The 21122-nt window shown below is 39.7% G+C and overlaps 1 protein-coding gene across 3 annotated transcripts in view; it reads right to left on the bottom strand.

Moving 5' to 3' along the window:
- Window positions 1–9439: 9439 nt before the first annotated feature.
- HERC2 (HECT and RLD domain containing E3 ubiquitin protein ligase 2) overlaps window positions 9440–21122 on the bottom strand; it is a 106341-nt gene continuing 94658 nt past the window's right edge. For all 3 annotated transcript variants that reach the window (XM_033053062.1, XM_033053064.1, XM_033053063.1), the window contains exons 86-93: window positions 19733–19816; window positions 15840–15981; window positions 14868–15062; window positions 14658–14770; window positions 13666–13856; window positions 11823–11928; window positions 11076–11288; window positions 9440–10446 (exon numbers count right to left, since the gene is read on the bottom strand). In XM_033053062.1, the coding sequence (XP_032908953.1) occupies window positions 10174–10446; window positions 11076–11288; window positions 11823–11928; window positions 13666–13856; window positions 14658–14770; window positions 14868–15062; window positions 15840–15981; window positions 19733–19816 (1317 nt within the window). In that variant the 3' untranslated portion in view covers window positions 9440–10173. The remainder of the gene's footprint in view (window positions 10447–11075; window positions 11289–11822; window positions 11929–13665; window positions 13857–14657; window positions 14771–14867; window positions 15063–15839; window positions 15982–19732; window positions 19817–21122) is intronic.

The raw sequence follows: 21122 nt of genomic DNA, 5'->3' as shown, positions 1-21122 counted from the left end.
CAGACTGTATCAGCTCTATTAAATAATCCTCCACTCCCAAAAGATGGAGAATAGACACTGAGTTCACAGATGGTGACCTTCAACTTAGACACCTGGCTTATTCCCCCGTGGGTTGTGATGGTGGGACTGTACCACCTGAGCCCTTCAGCCTAAAGCCTGCTTCACCAAGCTGCCCAGACTGTTGCCAGAGATTCCTTTGCCTTTTCTAGACTGGTGGATACCACCACTCCTAAGAGGATATAGTAGCCAGTTATTGTTCTTGGGAAAAAAAAATGTTTTGAGTGGTCAAAAAATGGAATTTGCTCTTCACGAGCTTTTAGGTACAAATTCCTAGTCTGAGAAAGCAAAGGAATGAACCTTCTAAAACTATATTTAAAGGCTGCTAAACAACCTTTGAAGACAGAAGGCCATTGAGTCTTATCAGGGAGTTCAGGGCATGTGACTCATTTATAATCATGCTATATGTTCCTTATCATGCTAGTGGAAGTCTTCAAGCCAATATATACTTGCATCCCCCACAAGCATCTTAATCAGCATATGTGGAAAACCAAATCATGCAGTACTCTTCTACAAAAAGCAGAAGCAGTGTATTCCAAAGATCTCATTGATAAAACATTTTTCCTTTTTAGATTAAAGGAAATGTAGAAATGTAGAGTGTCATTAATATGTTGCCTTTCAAGGCTAATCTCCCAACAAACCTTTGAATCTGTCATGGTGTCATGTTCTTAAGTGAAAGCTGCAGCGAAGCAACATAACTGTGAATGTGACACAGAAACTATTTATTAATTGATTCTCCTGATACTTGGAAAAGATTCTGCTGGTTTGAGCATCCATCTCAAATGTGAATGTTAGTGCTATATCTGCAAGGCACCATTCTCCTTTGCATTTAGTCATCTGATGGTCAGTGACTATGATTATGCAAAGATTTCTTGAAAAGACAGAGTAGAATTGTCTCAGTTGTTTCCCGACTGTGAATTTTGATCAGCTCTCTCCACTGAGTTTGCATGTGGTGCACTATCATCATACCTGAAAAAGTTTTCAGCAGAAGCATTTTGAGGAATTTGTTTGGAGGACATGGATATAATGTAAAATATTCTAGAATTGTCTTTTGTAAATGGTCATGTTAAGTGAAAAGAAACTCAAGTTTTAATGGGCACTTGCATGTACTTAGTATTGCAAATAAGCCATAATAAGGATGAGGTACAGCCCTTCTAGAACATAGATTCTGAGCTAGGAGTACAAACCTTCTTGTTTCCCTGTGAAAACTTCAGTGTGTGGGGGCAAAAAGTGCCATTGCAGTTTGATGGTCAGCTGAGCTTTGTTATGCTGTTTGGCAGCAACATACAGGAGAAAAAAAGCAAGAAAGTGTAACATCAAAATTTTATAGGTAAAGCTACAGGCAAAATATGAAGGTTTCTCCTAAACTGGAAACGACTTTTTGAGCAGTACTTCTGCATATGTCCTTCCTGGCTCTGCTGCTTCTCATGTTTTTCCTCAGTTTCATCACATTGACCTAGAAACATCCTGGAGAACACGGTTCATGTCCAAAATTAGGTTGCCTGTCTGACCTGAACAATGCAGAAGTCAGTGGATTATGAAGTGCAGTGCATAGCAGGAGGAAGAAACAAAATGCATGAAATACCTGTGTGGGTATATGTAGTGAGATTTGGGCTGCCTTGGGTGAGTTGCTCTTCCTCCATGCTCCTGCAGAGGACAGGGATGCCTGGGGTTAAAAGGGTTGGACAAAACCAGGAAAGAAATTAGCTTTGGAGTAAAAATCACACACTTTCCTTCCTGTGATCCAGGGGCTGCTGCTGCCTGGGAGAGACACTGACCAGGTTTCAGTCTGTGGTACGTATGACCAGAGTTATCCATGTAGGGCTCTGCCTGGTAGCCTTTGGGATTTTTCGAAATTTGGAATTTTGGACCCTCAACTGTTCCAGTAGCTGATGCCAAGGCTCCGGCTGTGCCAGCAGTTAGCATCACCTTTCCCACACACCCACATGGATCTCAGTGGTGGCTGACATTCAGTCCTTGTGGCTGAGTGTACACATGGGATAGAGAGTACAGTCATGCAGAGGAAGAGTTACTAAAAGATTTAATAAGAAGATGTAAGAAGACAGGACAACCTGCAGTGAAATCACTTTTGGTTTCAGCCCTGTTTTTGCCTCCCAAGCCTGGATTCCACAAAAAGCTACTACCTTGTGTGCTGCAGGATGTCAGTACTGGGTTGATAGTTGTTTCCTAGATGATCTGACTCTCAGGCAGTTTGCAGTGTGGATAAAATACCCATGCATAGGGGAAGACAACCCCGTGGGAGATTTTTGAGCTTCCTGTGTGGTTAAGGCATAGGACCAGCAGTCAGGAGATCAAAGTTCCTGTGCTGTACAGAAAAGCTGTTTCATCACATAGGCTGCATTTTTGAAAATTGTACACAATTCTTTGACTGCCAAGGCTTCATTCTTGCCATGGAGTATCACCTTCTCATCTGTATGGAGTGGTAACTGCTGCTGCTAAGGCCTCACAGAAGATGGTAAAGCAACTGTTCCGTGGCTCTTCTGGGAGATTCAGGTTATTTTATGATCTCAACCCTGAGACAGCAGCATTTGTAGGAATAGTCAGTGCCCCCTCTACCCACCAGAGCCTGGATTCACTTCTGCTGCTTTTGGGAAAGACGTGAATTGAAACTACAGAGCACTCATTTACTGACGTGGTTGGTCTTGTGGTCATTTAATGAGTTTTCATGAAATGTCTGATTAAGACAGCAGTTCCTACTAACATCATAACCGTGGTACTGCTGACTTGGGAAGGGCTGCAAAGCATCTGTTGTGGGTTAAGTATTCACTGGCCTGAAAAGCCAACATGGGAATGACAGGCCGCTCTGAAAGGGGGCTATGCTGTGTAGGAGTTCAATTTTGGCATGACAGAGGTCTTTCATCTGGTGAACTATCCTTGTCATGAAGTGACATGATGCTTTTCCTGCCACTGAGATGGACTTTGCATCGCCAGTGTTGAGCAGTCCTCAGCACCCTGTGTGATCAGATCCACCCTTCAGAAATGGACATGTGTGTGCAGCTCAGAAACACAAAGTTGGCCAAGGTCCCTGGAGGTCATCCCTGGTGATGTTGCTGAGCTCTTTTCCTTTCAGTATGGCTTTTTGGTCTGATGGAGTTACGTCAGTGGAAAGTAAAGGTCAGAAACAAAAAACTGTCAAGTGAGATGAGAGTATCTTGTGAAGTACACCTCTCCTCTGTCCAAGTCCAACATGGAGACAAGGATTTATGGTGAGATATTCTTACTAGTGAGGTTATGGGAGCCACCTCTGCTTTAAAGAATCTGAAAAGAAAGCACTTCTGACAAGTTTGGCAAGTGCTGTGGTAAAGATGTTTCTGCTCAACAAAACTGACACAATAGATTTTGTAAAACAGACATGTTTTAACTACATTTTAACTAGTATTCAACAATGTTATGACTTTCCTAGCAGAACCATATATAAAATAGGTGTGTATCATTAATTATCATAACACATTGCTATTAATTATACACATAGTAGGAAAAAATGATAGAGGAATATGTAACTTTGGAGGGAAGGAAAAGTCTTGTATACCACTACTAAACTTCACTGAAAAATCTTGGCAGTCAAATAACTCCTTCTATGAAAAATTCAGAAAACTTCCTTGTTTAAGCAAACCAGTTTCACCTCTGCCAGAAACATTATTCTCTACTCTGCCTCACACACAGAAATAATGGCTCCACAACCCCATTCAAGACTAAGATTTACCTCTGCATGGGCACCAGTGTAACATCCTGGAGTAATTCTTTATCTCGTCCTGTTCCAGGCCAGTGCAGAGTGGAAAATGGAGAGGGGGTGTACATGGTTACTGTGGAATAGATGTGGAGACTGGCACAGGCACAGTGAGATACAGAATCTGAAGCCATTCAGGATTTGTTTCTCTGTGTAAATGAGAGAGCCACACAGATAAAGGTTTATCTTTGTAATTGTCTCAGCTGAGTTATGATTAGTCCTAGGGATAAGAGATGGCTTTTGGACAAGGAGCTCCTCTTGTGAAATAAGTACTGTCTCATGCTTCTTTTGACGTGTGTGTTTGTGCATAAAAGGGCGTTTGCTCTTGTATTTGCATCTTCTTATACAGACAATAATGTAGTGGTGCTGGTAGACCTTCCTGCATCACCTGGACACTGCTGTCCTGCCCTTGTGCCCATGAAGCAAGGTATAAATGTCCAGCAGCTCCCTGGCCTATGCAGATGGGCAGCATTTGGCCTGTGGAGCAGCTGCACAGGCAGAGGCTATGGCCAGGAGCAGGGTCAGGCAGGCACTGAATGCCACCTTTCAGGGCCCAGAGCTGAAAGGGTACTGTTGTTATCTGCATTCCTTCCTGACCACATCCCATGACCTGTTGCGTGGAGCCTTTCAGAGCACATCCAGGCACAGTCAAGAGGGCTGGGATGTGCGTCTGTGTCCTTGCCAGAGGCACACTGTGAGCAAGGATCAAAAGTTCGTGGATGCTTTTCTTTCCCCGTGGGCCATCCCACTGCTGGCAAGGCACACTCAGTGTTGGGCTGAGCAGTATGATTACAATTGTAGCATGATATGAAACACTCAGAGACCTCCAACAGTAGCAGAGTGCAGGGTAGGTTTGGTTAATATCACTAAGGGGTGAATGAACCATTAGTTCTGTCTTAGCCTCACCCTGAAAACAAGTCATGGTGTTGGCTGCCAGAGAGAGTTTTTCTCTCCTTTTCCTTGCTGCACCCCTGCCTGGAAAGGTTGCTTTTTCCCACATTCTCTGGAAAGGTGAATTTTTCATTTAAGTTTGCTCCCTCTTAGAATCACAGAACGGTTTGAGTTGGAAGGGATGTTGAAGATATCTAGCTCCAGACTCGAGCAGGGACAAATACTCCTCAGGACTAACCACCTCAAGTATGTGTATATCAATGAATGCAGCCTGAGGAACAAACACAAGGAGCTGGGGCTCAGCACCCAGTCAGAAATTTATGTCACAGGGATTACAGAAACATGGTACAACAACTCACATGGCTGTAGGATTACACTGGATGGGTAAAGGCTAGAGGAAAAGGGGTGAAGGCCCACTGAGAACCACAAGCACAGTGCCAGGGTTCGAAGAGATGCAGTCAGAAAAACAAAAGCTCAGCTCAAACTGATATTGGCTAGACATGCAAAAAAACCACAAAAAAGGTTTCTTCAGGTATGTAAACAACAAGTAAAAACAGAAGGAAAACATGGATTTGCTGTGCAACAGAAAAAGTGAATTAGTCATAACAATGCTTAAAAGGCAGAAGTTCTCTATGCTTTCTTCACCTCAGTCTTTACCAGCACTGTTGGGCCTCTGGCCTTTGGAACAAAAATCTGGGTTGAGGCAAACATAGAGCCACCATCAGTGAAGAAAGAGCTGGTATGTGAATTGTTACAGGAGCTCAACCCCTACAAACTGATGGGCCCTGACATTATCCACCTGAGAGTGTTTATGAGAGCTGCCTGACATCATTACGGGTGCACTTCCCAGAGCCTTGGAGAACTGTGGAGACCAGGGGCTATCCCAGAAGACAGGAAGAAGGCTAATGTGACCCTCATCTAAAAGAAGGTCTTACAGTAATTTCACAATTATAAGCCGCACTGAGTATAAGCCGCATCTCCGGGTGCCAGCAACTTTTCATTCTTTGTCCATACATAAGCCGCACCTGATTATAGCCACACATTACAATACAGAGTGTGATAAAAGGTATCTATTCCATCACCATCTGTTGAGGGTGGGGGCAGTGGTCCTTATCTCCACGGCAGATATTCTGCTAATGGGCCATCCATTGAAACCAGGCAGGGCATTGTTCTTTATCTTTTCACAACCCATCCTTCCTCCAGCGAGTCATTTTCTGCTAATGGCCCATTGAGTCTCACTGTGGGACTGATAAAATTACTGCATCCCATTGGAAGTTGCTCCAGCCAGGGGGAAGAGCCCAACATTTCTTACCAAAATAAAAACAGAGGTTTTGGGACCCTAAGGGAGCCCCTTTCTCCACTGGACTCCAGAGGAAAACCGGATTTCTCCACATCACCACTGGACCTCCAGAGGGAAACTGCACCTTCTGCAGGAGCACTGCTCCAACTGAATCACATCTGTCACTGCAGGAGGATGCAGCCACCATTTAATGGGACTGCTACCAACACCCTGCCTGACAGGGTGTCAGGTTGTACTCTGACTTTGTCAGGGTTTGGGGTTTGTTTCTTCGTAGTACTGTATTTCTATTTTAATTTCCCTAGAAAAGAACTGTTATTCCTAATTCCCATATTTTTGCTTGAAAGCCCCTTGATTTCAAAATTATAATAATTTGGAGGGAGGGGGTTTACATTCTCCATTTCAAAGAGAAGCTCCTGCCTTTCTCAGCAGACACCTGTCCTCCAAACTAAAACAGCAACTTTTTGTTCTTTGTCCATATATAAGCCACACCTGATTATAAGCCGCTCTTCTGGGTTCGGACCAAAATTTTAGTCAAAATGGTGCGGCTTATAATCGTGAAATTACTGTATGATCCAGGAAGTTACAGGCTCATCAGCCTTACTTCAGTCCTTGGGAAAATTATGGAACAAATCCTCCTGGGGGCCTATCACAAGTGAGATGAAGCCCATGACTGGGAAAAGCAAGCAGGGATTCATGAAGGGTAAATCACACTTGACAAACCTGCTCACTTTTAGGACACATTCAGTGGCTTGGCTGATTTGTGGCAAGTGGTGGACATGGTCTACTCAATGCGAATGAACAGTGTGCTGCTGCAGCAAAGAAACCCAGCGAGATACTGGGTTACATCCAGATGGAATTACCATCACTGACAAAAGTAGTCCTGTTGTCTTGGTCCTTACTATGCAAAGATGTGGACAGACTGCAGAGGATCTAGAGAAGGACCACAAAGAGGAGCAGAGGATTGGGAGGCCCATCATGTTAGGAAAGGCTGTAAGAACTGGGTTTGTTCAACCTTGAGAAAAGAAGCTTTATGGGAGACCTTACCCATGTTTCAGTACGTAAAGGGCGCTTACAGACTCCTTTTTTACAAGGAGTGACATTGAAAAGAAAAGAGGTAATGGTACAAATTATTCTTGAGAAGATTACTATTAGACAGAAGAGAAAAAAATTTCACAGAATAATCTTACTCGGGAGGTGGCAGATTCCTCAACATGGATACTTACAAGATTCAGCTGGACAGAATGCTGAACTGTCTTGTCTAAATTGTACATTTGCCAATAAAGGTTGGAGCAGATTAATTTTGAGGCCTCTTGCAACCTGATAATCTAGGAAATACTGTACATCAGGCCACAGGTGACAAGCATCACGCTGTAAAAAGGTGCCTGCCACACTTCTGCTAAGATGGGAAAGCAAAGGAGGCCCAAGAAATTTCTTTTACAGTTCAATGCAACTGTATGCAACAATGCAATGTTCAGGACAATAATGCATACATATTCCTTACATTAAGCATACTTTCTTCTTGCTTTTCTTGGATAGAGAATCCTGACATTCTTTTTCTTTCCTATAAGCAAGTTAGAAACTCCGTGTTACAGTAGTCCATATGCTTCTGAAATGGGACCTGAAATTCAAGAATGGCAATTGAACTTGGTCAAAGATCTTGTACTGAGATCTGGGTGTGTATCATTCATCCCCTCTCCTGAAAAGAATCCCTTTGATTAGGTTGGATGCCTACAGCACTTCGGTGTTAGGACCACGAAGGGCAGCAGACAACCACATGAGCACTTCCATGCTTCTTCACTCCTTACCCTCAGGAGAAATTCAATTCAGCAGCAAAGATAAAAGAGGTTTCTTAAAGGTTTTTGAGTTTTGCATCCTAAAGAGTCAAAAAATTACAGCACTTTTCACCAGCAGACAGAGAAAATTTGGGGGACAAAGCACAGGCCTGACTTCTGGAACCTCCAATGAAATACAAGATCAAGAATGGGGCATTTATTGTAAGAGATCTTTAGCACTAAACCGAGGATTCTAAAGGTTAAGTATTTGAAACCATTAACATCTAACTACCAACAGTCTCACCACTATACCAAAATATCAAGTTTCTCTCATGAAAACTTAGTTCATGATCACAGTTAATATTTAATCTTGTTGGAACAGAAGTCAAATGCACACACTAAAAAAGAATGAATCCACTTATAATTTTAAAATGTTAAATGGTAAAATGCTCAATACTCACATATACCTATCCTAATAATTACAGAAGCAATGCTATGACATCACCTTCTAATAGATTTTAAAGTAAAATATTAGTGCTTTGGCACAATTAATCTCCAATTTTGAAAAACTAGTGCATAAACTGTGTGGTCAGGAGACCTATTATTCATCTCACTGCATCCACGCCAGTCTCCACATCCATTCCAGAGTAACCATGTACACCCCCTCTCCATTTTCCACTCTGCACTGGCCTGGAACAGGATAAGAAAGAATTACTCCAGGACTGTTACACACAAATCTTAGTGTCCATGCAAATCTTAGTCTTGAATGGGGTTGTGGAGCCATTGTTTCTGTGTGTGAGGCAGAGTAGAGAATAATGTTTCTGGCAGAGGTGAAACTGATTTGCTCAAACTGGGAAGTTTTCTGAATTTTTCATAGAAGGAGTTATTTAACTGCCAAGATTTTTCAGTAAAGTTTAATAGTGGTTAACAAGGCTTCTCCTTTCCAAATATGTGTGTAATTAATAGTGATACATTATGATAATTAATGATACACACCTATTTTATATATAGTTCTGCTAGGAAAGTCATAACATTGTTAGATACTACTTAACATGTCCCAGTCTGTTTCACAAAATCTATTTTGTCAGTTTTGTTGAGCAGAAACATCTTTACCACAGCATTTGCCTAACTGGTGAGAAGAATTTTCTTTTCAGATTCTTTAAAGCAGAGGTGGCTCCCATAAGCTCACTGGTAAGAACATGTCACCATAAATCCTTGTCTCCAAGTCGGACATGTCCTGTGCCAATGTGTCATGACCAGGCCTTGTAAGGTAACTAAAATTTCTCAGAGATAATGATGTTACATGAGAGTCGTCAGACTCTTCTCTTCATGTTCAGGCACTTCATAACACCTCTCCATTACACTTCCTCAAAATTTTTTCCCAAGTGTCCAAGAATAAATTACTGAAAATAGCAGCCTTAGGAACAACTGCATAAACAAAGTGCACCTAATCACTATAATTAATATGTTATCTGGACTTGCTCAAGTTTACTTGTGTAGCTCACAAACTCTCCCTGGCAATGCACCTACTATTGGTGGAGCAGTTTGGTCAAAAGCTGTAAGGTTTTGACCAAAAAATATTTTAAGAAAATCTGTAAGAAATATTTCTTAGCAGAGCTGTTTCAATGTTCATCCCGTGTCCGAGCTGCATTACCATGAAAAAACACATCCTGGTTCTTAATGTGGCAGAACTTTTATTTAGAGGGAAATTATAACTTTTTGCATTTACATGGCACCAATTATATACAGTACACTTTCCATGATAAGAATTATGATGCTGTTCACAGAAAGGTATCAAATTGGAGATAAATAATGCATAAGCTAAAATATACAAACCAGGGGTGGAGGTGAAACTATTGGCCATTTTTAATTATCTATAGAAGAATTTCAAGGAATAATGTTTATTCGATGTTCAAAAACTTTTAACAAACTTCTAGTAAAGTTAATTGAAATATTTATAATACTATTCCATTGTTGCACAGTATTTCCAATATACAATCAAGAAGATGCACAGAACACAACACTTAATATGAAAAAACCTATTGCACCCACAATTTAAAGGTTTCACTGCCTTTTGGATGCTGCACTACCATATTTATATAAACATTTACAACACTTCAGTAAACACAAAGGTTCTAAATGTAGTGCAGCATTATGGGAGGCCCTTTTCAGCTCTTAAAATAAATGTTAAATGCCCATATACTGTGCCATTTATTTTAAGCTGATGGATTAAGCTGTAATCCTTAAGTCCTACTGTGAGTAGCAAACACACTTTCCCCATGTTCAGAAGATTACCATCCCTCTGACTATACAGTCTCTATTCTGAAACCTAAACTGTCCTTGGCTTCATTGTCATTTTGGCATTTTGCCTCAGTGCTTTTAACAACTATTCCTTATATAACTTTTCAATGGCCTGTTAAGTAGTCCTGTGTAGAATCTGAAGCAAAAGAATCTGCATCTTCATTATCAGAGTCATCACTGCTGTCATCAGCCGCAGGCTCTCCTGTCAGCGCTATGCGCGCGTAGTCATCGGTGTCTATGGACTTGCAGAAGTGAATGGCATACTTCAGTTTTTCCTCCAGGACCTGCTTACAGGAATACCTGGGCAGCTTCAGGAGAAAGAAGCATGTGTATGACTCAGGAAGGAAGTGATCTGGAGGATTGTATTTATCCAATACCTGTTAATAAAAAAAGGGAAAAAAAAGGATTAATTTTTTTTTTTTATTCACTGTCCAAAACACAAATAAGTATTATCGATTTTTTTTTCAGCAGCTTGTTATATTTTAAGAAATTTCAGCATCAGAATCAAAAAGAACAGTGAAGAGGCCAAATCCATTTTCCCTCCACTAAATCAATAAATAAAAACAGACATGTATGAGCTGCTTTGATTACAAATATGTGATTGGGAACAATCTAAAAAAGACACTATTACTTCAGAAGACATCAAAAAATTATTTAAAGATTGTGTAGTTTTAATTTAGCTGAAATTATTAACTATACTGAATGAAATGTTAAATAAATGCCAGTAAAATAAAAAGCTGTCTGACAGTGGAAAGCTATCAAAATTCACAGAAACAAACGGCTGGGAAATGAAAGGAATATCCACTTGTCCAAGTCAAGATAGAAGAACAATTCTATACATTATGTAACTGTCACAGATATTATTCAACTGTTGCACTGTTGAATCTACAATGTAAAGTTGCAGAACAGTTTAATCAAATCAGGCTTTTGTTATATGTCACACTGCTACTTCTCCACTACCAGCTTTTTAAGATGGCCCCAACTTTCCCCATCCCACACACCTTACCTGAATAACAAAGTCCCTCCCCCTAAAGTCTGCAATAGTCCTGGGCAGCCTTGTTCTGCCCCACACAAAACGCAGGAAGAGAGATCGTTCTGTGTTGGAGAAGGACTCCATCACTTCCCAGAACCACTGTATCAAGGAAGCAGTTGGTTCAATGCCTTTGTAAGTTGCTACAGATTTCAGGAGATGAAGTGGAATATCTGGGCTTCCACATACCTGAAAAATAAAATACAGTGATAGGCTACAAAAGTCTGATCAACTTAGTTACAGGTGATTTGTTCCCTCCCTTCCTTTAAAATATGTAATCAGCTTTTACACTGACAAACTGAGCATTCATTCTTTGAAATGCTCTGCATAGTCTCCTAATACAATAATACTAAATATACATCTTCCCATCAGGCAACAATAATGAGTTTTCATACTCCTGAATTTAGGATAAGTATCTCCAATTTACTTTCTAGATCACTCACGAGATCACTGGCATGCGGTTTGGTTGGGGTTTTTTTGTTTTGTTTGTTTGTTTCTTCCTGAAATAATTCATTACATCACTGCTCAGCTATGTCAAAATAATTTTATTAACACCAAGAGAGCAATTAAACATTTTTGGGTCTTTCCTTGAACTGATGTTTTCAACTACACAGCAATCATTGTAAACAGCATTTAATGTGGGGTTTGTATTAGCAAAACAAATGAGTGAATAATCCCACTCCAAGTTAATCTGACAGAAGTAAAAAAAGTAGAAATTGATACCATAGTTTCCAGTTCATATCCTGTAAAGAGTGAAAGTAGAGGAACTGGAACAACACGGGCCATCCCCTCACGAACTGCTGCAACCTGTTCATCAAATTCATGAAGCCTGTAAAGAAACATTTTCAGAGTTTCTGTGAATGTCCCTTCTAGCAATTATTTACAGCAATTACTGTGTTATCAAAGCAACTTTAACCATTCTCTCCTCAAATGTCCAGCTATGTATGAAAGAACATGAACAAACATTTATTACAAGACACTTGATTTTCTACACTAATTCCTATTGCACAGCAAGCTCAATATGGAGGAGATATCTTCCAAAGTTTTAGATATTTTATGTCCAGTATTATTCATGTGCTAGGCCCGGCAAAAACAAACCATTATCCCATTTGGAAACAACCTGCTCATGGAAAAAAAAGTGGCTGTATCCTCAAACTCTAACTTCAAACATTCTCAGCACTAGACAGATGTTATCATATATAAAAAAAAAAGGGTCTGAATTAAAACAGGGTCCTAAGGGGCCAGTAGGTTTTTAAATTTTTAAGACAGGAATAGATAAGCTACATTTTGCGGCTTCTGGTGTCACACATGATTTGTGTTTGGCTGATTTTTTTCCCGTCAAGTAATTTCTGACATATTTTACACAGCCCTCCAGAGCAGAGACACATCTCTTTCAAATTCTATCCTCAGGCTAGTTATTACCAAAATAAGAAAAGATGTCATGACAAGTTTGGTCTTTTGCATCCACTTTTTCACATGGATTCTATTCAGGTGCTAGTTTTCCCTCTCAAAGGCTACATATAGTTTAAAAACTTGATACTTAACCTTTAAATGTTTTTCCACAAGGTCTTTTAACTGTAAAATGCTTTAGAAATGCTCATGTCCTCTGAGGACAGCCAGAACTGGCAAGAGAGCAAAGACATTTCTTCAAAGGAATATCAGCTCCAAATGAAATCTCTCTCTTTACTGTGAGAAACAGGTCTAAGTATTGGTTCATAACCACTTACAGTGGGGTAAAAAAAAGAAAAACTAAGGCTATAATTCATAATTGTTGGCAGACACTAAAACTACGAACTAATAAGCCAGTATATAAGACTGTAATGATAGTCTTGCTCGAGGACTCTGTAAAGGGGACTATGGTGGATTGAATAAAACAAACCTAAACCAGTTTCTTATCAAAATTATCTAAATTTACATATTTCAGTAGGTACTAGGCCCGCTGCTTCAGATACAAGATGCTTGTAATTGTTTCCGAGATGCACTCATCTAGATTAGCTACCTGGTCACATAAGCAACCAAAGGCCAGTCTTCTCAAACACAGTAGTTATTTCCCACTGATCTCTGTGCAGTGTTCAGCTTGTGGCACCCATGGCTGTGCATCAATGTCCTACCCAAGGAATGAACCATTTTGGTTTGTACCTTCCAATTTGGAGTGAGAGTTCAGCTGATACTGCCCTTGACTGCAGTTGATGATATGAAAAGGTCTGAGTGCAGCAGTACTAGATCTAAGCTCTCTTCACAAAGATCAAGCCTATTACTTTAGCCCACAGGAAGAATTGGATGCATGGGACATTTCCCTACCAGTAAAACCGGCTGCCAAAACTTCTTAGTCAGGACAAATCTAGAGGCACACCTGTTCATTTATTTTGCTTGCTAAAAATTATGTTTCACATTTTTCTCCTTGGAAATGAAAGTGAAATCAGAAAACCAACACTGTAAACATATGAAAATATTAAAACACTTGTATACAATAGGCTAAAGTAGCATATTGTTTAAAAGCTGATATACATTTTTAAAAATAAAATGCATATTCATATCAGTAATTTTAATGATTTATTCAACAAACCTGTAGTTTATTGCCAGCCTCACATATTCTGCTCTGTTATCCAGTGTAATATGGGTATACTTGGAACTCAACTGAATATCTTGACCACTTGCATTAGGCACAGTGAATGGGAGGCTCATAGCTTCAAATTCTTCTGAAGTAGCCTCATTGTCTCGAATGTACATAAGCCCAGGAATAAAATCTTTATCAACCTTTGAAAGTAAGAAATCCGATTTAAAGTCAGTTTACTAGCACTATACAACAGCACCTCTTGCATATCAAAAGCTGTGCATCATGTGTCACCTACCAAAAACTCTGACCAATGTCTGACCACAGTTTATCTAACTTGAATTCAAAGCCATAAAATGGCTTAGTACTTTACATAAAATTTCATTATGTTGGATGTGGGACAGTGCACATATTCTTGACTTCAATTTTTTTGAAGAGCATTTGCCAAGAAGTTGCATCATAGAAGAAAAATGAATTTAAAGCTTAAAAGCATAATCATCCCTATCAGCTGTGGGTTTGGTACAAAAGGAATCCCCTCACTGACAAGTAAATGACTCAATGCTTTTATAGGAAGTACATTTCCACATGACAATATTGAGAAGGAACTTTTTTTCATAATGAAGACCTAAGTCTTACTCCACATTTACTGAGATCGGTAAACAGAAATTAAAAGCTTGTAAAATTCAGTATGTGAGCACAGACTAGTAACAGTTTAAATTCACTTTCTTTTACTTCAAAACAGTGCAGGCATGTGCCTTCAAACCAGTTATCACATCTTGGAACAACAGACAGTAATAGCTACAGAAAGGTCTACTGGGAAGTAGGAATTGAACCACACAGATTGCCTAGTCAAACCCATGAAGATTTGAGAATATTCAAAATATAAAAGTCCAGTCAAAATACAAGCACATAAAACCCAGAGAGATCAATCACTTGAGAAGTTAATGCTAGAGTCTGCTTGTCTTTTGTAAGCTATATCCTACCCAGGAACTTAACCTTCTCACCTCACTGAGATCAGCAATTGTTAGGTTCATTCCTGCAAGCTGTTTCCACACTGGCTCAGCCAGGTTTAGGCTCAGAGGGCTGCCAGTCCGGATGGCAATGCCCAAAAGTACACCTGTAAGTTTAAACATTGTTTATTAGTTTTGTTAGATTCCTGATTTTCTGACTACATATAAAGCACACAGAATGCCAGTAAGTTTCTAAGAAATTACCAAGAAAGCGAAACATGTTCATATGCAGGAGTGACTTGGCAGCAGGATTTAATAGGAAACAATCCCTGTTTGCTCCAGATTCATCTCTTCCATTTGGTGTCACAATTAACAAAGGGGTCAGCCCGTTCTGAAGTTCTTCACACATTTCTGCTATTGATTCACTGTAACCTCCACCACAATCATCCACAGATTCACCTTGGAGAAGAAAAAAAGACTCAAAATTAAATATTCTTTCAAAAATAACTGAAGTATTGAAACAAACTGTATTTCCTCTCTGGGGATAACTGAGTAAGCCAACTTTTACTCAAAGGTGCTGTGTTGTATCCCTCCATATGAAAACCCTAGAAGTCTGGCTCAGTATTTGGATGTTTCCAGTTCCTTGCAAAACATATTATTTAGATTAAATGACATATCACAATGCCAAAAGTACTATTTTAACAGAATGAAAAAATATTTTGCGCCATATGCTAATCACAATAACATACAACAGAAATAGAAAAGGAATAGTGTTGCTTTTTCATGAGTAGCATTTTAAAATAGGTATATTTTATTTAGCCCTTATACAATAGATAGAATGGCTCTTCAATCCAAAATATTTTTCATTAAAAAGCTCAGAGTCATAGGTGAATTGTAAAAACAACCCTACTAGCAACACTAACTAGCCAGGATTATTTGCAAATTTAGACAGCTGAAAAATTAGGTTTAGGTTTTTCAGAATGTTTGTTGTAAGCAGAAGAGCTGTCTCAGAACCTCAACAGAATTACAGACACGCTTCCAGCAATCTTAAGAGGTTTTATAAAATCATTTTAAAAGGTTTTTTACTTCCAAACATTTTAAGCACCTTCCTCTGCCCCATACACATACACGGATTTTCTGGATCACCTTCCTTCTTCCTTCAGATTCTCCAAAAGAGTAAATCCCAACAGAACTGCAAAGTTAAGTGCAGAGGTGGAATGTTGAGAATTTTCTTACCAACAAACTTGACTTTCCAAACACGATGAGGAAGCAGAAGGCTATCGGGGCTAAAGGAACTCATTTTAGCACACATCTGTCCAAACACTGACTTTGTACCATCAGGTCCAGCCAGTCCTCCTTTACTCCTGGAACGCTTTACCTATTGAGTAAGCATATTATAAAAGTCGCTATAAGAACATATTTCAACTGGCATCACTGTGCAGACAAATAAGGAATTTTCAGTTCCCCCAACCACCAACACCTTATCTTGAATTTCCAAGCGTTCTTTGTTCATCTGTCACTAATCAGCACTATATCCATTCATCTTTACAGAAAAATGGAAAGAGAGAGGGATAGCAAAGTTGAAGTTTGATGACAAAGACTTCTCTTGTTTCTAAAGAAGGAGCAGATGACTTGGCTAATTCAGTTTTTCTGATTTCTGTCCATGTAGTTAATTCATCCTATCTTTACTCATAGATTCAAATTGACAATTCTGGGTACATTTTTCATATGTGACAGATTGCTCAGTGCTGTTGTCCAGAAAACTGAGTATGTGTTACTTTTATATTCATTAATAGCAATGACTAAATATGCATCTATGATACTTACTAGGAGCCTCTAAAAATGAGTAAATGCTATCAAAATACATATGTATATAGATACACAGGTGGTGTGTTCTTAGGCACCTACAGAAAAAGTCTACTTTAATATTTGACGGAGATCCCTAACATTGGCATGCAAGTAAATTCCCATGGATTTTGCTGCAAGAGATGCACACAAAGAGGGTAAGAATACAAAAAGTATTTCACCAGCATAAAGAGGAAAGAAATGGAAAGTGAACAGAGAGCTGAAGAAACACAAGGCATTTTTTTCCCACTTGGTGTTCTGCAATTTATCTTCTCAACCTTTACTGACTGCAAATGGATTCCTACATGCACACAGATCACCAATATCCATGAGACTGTATCCATTCAGAAATAGTCAAAACTTATCCCAGGAAAATCTGATCTGCAAGTAAGAGGGTCAATAAGTAAACCTGAGCACTAGAACCCTGTCTAGTCAATTAACCTCCAGTTCACTTCTGGCTTAGTTTATGACCATTTATATTACACCTTTCCAGAACAAAGTCTAGGTGCTGTTTTGGAGCATTTTACTTAATGACTATACTCGAAAAGTAGTATTGATAAATCTGCATGCAAGGTTTCTTCTGCCCTATGCAGTCCTCCAACAGCATCCCATATTGTTTCTGTGCACCCAAGTTTGCCTTCATCCTACAGCTCAAAGTATAAAATGCTATGGAAACACCAGGCTGACATTTAGTTGAGTTACAGTACACTGTTTTTCACATACCCCGAGCAGAAAAAAAACAGAAAATTACCATGCCTCACCCTTACAAGGTTCCCAACAGAAAAGCCCCAGAGCCAAGAAGTATGTAAGGTCAATGTGATTTACTCTAAAGGAATGTGGTCCCTGTAACACTGGACACCAGGATAAGGGAGTGCTGCTTGGCTTGGGTTTACACTGCTGTTATGTTCAGTTCTGCTACTTCCAAAGAAACCACTAAACAGCAAGGGACACAGAGGAAGTACTGTAAAAGACACGTTAACACCTGGAAAACAAGATTAAATTAAAAACTCATCTGTTTGGTTTTTTTACACCAAGGAAGATGAAGTGAACTGACTGCACCATATAATCTATAAACTGCAAGAAGAGTCTTCTGAAAGCCAAGGGTCTTAAAGCCCAGCTGCATTTTAACTTACAACTGCAAATAAAATGAAAATTTTTAATACTGACATTTAGCTTTTTTGAGACTACATAAAGCAGCCTTGAATCTTCAATTAAATATTATAGAGGATCAAACAGTTTTAGAATCCACATTTTTATTTGGAGCAAAACCTAACTCAAGAAATAGTAAGCCATACTTGGTACTGTGTAATCAGGCCACATTACAAACATGACCTTTTTTAGTCTTCACTTGGCTAAATTGACAGAGTTAGTTACATCAATATTTTATTTCCCCCAGAAGCTATGAAGAAGGGAATCTGTCAATTCTTTTCTAGGGTTCAAGACAGACATAAATAACAAACTTAAATACAAGAGAAAGCCTGTATCAATTAATGAAGGAGGACACTGGGAAACTGTTCCAAAACCTATTCATCACTGGACTCCTGCTTAAAATACCAGCAATATTTATTGGGACTCTCTGAATTCACACACTTAAAAAGAAATTTTAAAATCTCTGGTACCCTTTTCAGCTTCCCAAATAATACAGTTGGACTCAGTAAGTAAAAACCTTAGCGATTCTACGATTATAATAAACTAGAACAAGACAGTCACAGAACATTAGCAGAAGAAATTTTATATGTCCACAGAAAGTTGCAAGGAAGTACAAACAGGGTGCAGCCAAAATGGGATGTATTTCTGCTCACTAACAGAAAATAACAAGTTGAAATTTTCACTATTTCTCTACTCTAACCTCACATATGGTAACAGTTTTGCAATTTTAAGGGAAAAAAAATTAGAACCCACCACAACAGGAAACAAATGAATGAGGACTCTAAGATCAGACTGCAGTCCATTTAAATGCAAACAATGTTCTACTATTCTGTGTTACAGAACAATCTATGGAAAAAAGGCATATCTGGCCTTAGGCACAACGTTACATTTTCTAACATCAGTGATAAAGAAAAAAGCCTTTTTGTATCAAAGACTTCTGCAATCAATATGACTACATGTGATTACCAGCAAAGGACAAGCATTTAGTTTATCATCCTGAATTTTAATTACAGTAATTTCACGATTATAAGCCGCACCATTTTGACTAAAACTTTGCTCCCACCTCGGAAATGCGGCTTACACTCAGGAGTGGCTAATACGTGAAAAATTTTCTGAAATTTCCAACCCCGGAAGTGCCAGCCAGGGTGCCAAGCTGAGAACTTGCCAGTAAAACCCGGCATTTCGCAATTGTTACAAATTGGTTACTCTGTTGCGTGGCGGGTGCAGGCAGGCTCCGTGCAGGCAGCGCGGGGGGGTGGGAGGCAGGGACTCCTCCGTGTTGCCATCCCCGTGGCCCGGCGGGGAAAGCAGAGGGCTTCTGCCCCCACTGCCATGGGTGCCAGCGGGCTCCATCCCCGCCTGCCGCCACCGCCGTGGGTGCCAGCAGGCTCCATCCCTGCCTGCCACCGCGGGGCAGCGCCGGGCCAGGGCAAGCGAGCCTGGCGGCAGCAGCGGCCAGCCCCGAGCGGCCCCACCAAGCTGGGCCACCCAGCCTCGTCAGCAGCCCCATGCCCGCACGGCCCGAGCATCGCCAGTAAACCCCGCGATCCTGCGCTTTTGTTACTACTTGGCAATTTTGTTGATCCTCACTGCAAACGACAGAGCGGCTTATAATCAGGTGCGGTTTATGTATGGACAAAGAATGAAATGTTGCCAACACCCAGAGATGCGGCTTATCGTCAGTGCGGCTTGTAATCATGAAATTATGTATATTCAAGAGCCTTCTTTCCTTGCCTTTTTCTTAGCCCCCTTTTTTCCCCTTCATTCAGTTAAGCATTTGGAAAGGTAAGAAGAGCATCAGAATCACTACTCTCTTAACTACCTACTGTAGTGAGTTCTGTAAAGGCAGTCCTTTATAAAGCAGGACATACTTCGCTCCTTAAGAGTCTAAATCATTCACTTAACATTTCAGCAAGTGTCACCCTCTCCCCAAACAACTGCAGTATGGATAAAAACATACTGAAAAGAATACAAGCAGCCCTGAAACTGCATTCACTTCTTCAGTGTCTGATTCTCTGAAAAAAAATCAGCTCTTTAGCATTTAGATACCTAACAGATGAAACAAAGAAAGGGCTTTGACCAACACAGCACTGAGGGCTAAACAGAGAGTGAATCAGAACTTCAGCTGAAGATACCTGTATCCTGTTGAGCTCCACGACTGGCCCATGCTGACGATCTCTCACCATAGTAGCTTGCACTACTTTTCTGAAAGCTGCCTCCTAAAAAAACCCCAAAAAACAGATAATAGCAAAATTGAAATGAAGTAAGACCCCTGCATGTATTTGCAGATAAACAAACAGTTCAACATAGGAAATAAAAAAGCACCCAAATATGAAGCTGTGAGATCTAAGTCAAATGATCATGTTATTCGTGCTAATATGTTTCATGTCTGAAAGAGTGAGGATACTAAAAAAGTAAAGAAGAAAGTCCCATCTGTATCACTTAAAACCAAGGCTTGAAAGGTTGCACTGCACCCAGATACAATGATTAAGCAACAAATGTACTGCTGAGTACAAGTGTAAATTAGTTTATATCAGAAAAATTTAAGTATATAGAGGATAATTAACATCAGAGACTGATAATCAAAAAAGCCAAAGATGGTATAGAAAGCAATAAATAAACAACAAATAAAATTTTTCTAAAAGCAAATTCAAGCATCTAAGGCTCCCTCACTAAATACTTGGATATAATTTTACAGTCAATTTTAAGCAAGATTAAGTAGATTTTGAAATCTTTAGAATCTCTGAAGGTAAGCTTGATTTAAATGCCTAGATATGAATATGGCATCACAACCTCTGATGCCTCATGAAAGCTTCTGATGTATTTATGCCTGATATCCCATTTTATCTTATGTCTGAAGCCTTTCTGTAACTATTCTGCAGACTCAAGTAAACAAGGTTGAATGTGTGTCCTGCACACACATTCTGATATGTACCATTATGTATGTAAGGACTCAGAATTAACAGCATTAGCAAATAAAAGTCTCATGAACGGAACTGCAAGGGTTTCCTTTCTAGTTTAGGCTTTGATGACTTCCTTTGGTCTGTGAAATAAGTACATAGTCTGGTTATTCTACTACACAATTTTACTAGAGAAAGAGATCCTGAGACAACAGATACTAAGAAGTCTAGTTACAGGCCATGTTATCTTATTTAAGGACACAGAACAGCACTGCAGGGGGAAACTTAATCAATTCTCTTTTCAAAGATAACTCCCAGCAGATTCTGTTTGTATAATGTTTTCTTCTTCAGTTAGACAAAACCACTGTGACAGTGAGAAAATTCGGACCCAAAAGTGATGATTACACTGAAGGCAAATCATGGTTTTATGGCTTATTATATCTGAAGTTTTGAGCAAGTATTGCAGTTTTAAAGCATTACATTTTCTCATGACTGACTTAACTCCAAAAACCTCCTTTTACTACCACATGAGACTGAACTCCTAGGCATTCTGTTTTCACTTCTAGCCCAGTCTAAAACAAGTTTGTACCTGCACAGAGCTTTGCATTAACTAGTATATCACCTG

The sequence above is a fragment of the Catharus ustulatus genome, chromosome 2 (genome assembly GCF_009819885.2).
Source record: "Catharus ustulatus isolate bCatUst1 chromosome 2, bCatUst1.pri.v2, whole genome shotgun sequence".
In the NCBI taxonomy this organism is placed as follows: Eukaryota; Metazoa; Chordata; class Aves; order Passeriformes; family Turdidae; genus Catharus; species Catharus ustulatus.
The sequence above is the reverse complement of the archived record's forward strand: the minus strand, read 5'-3'. Positions and strand labels throughout refer to the sequence as shown.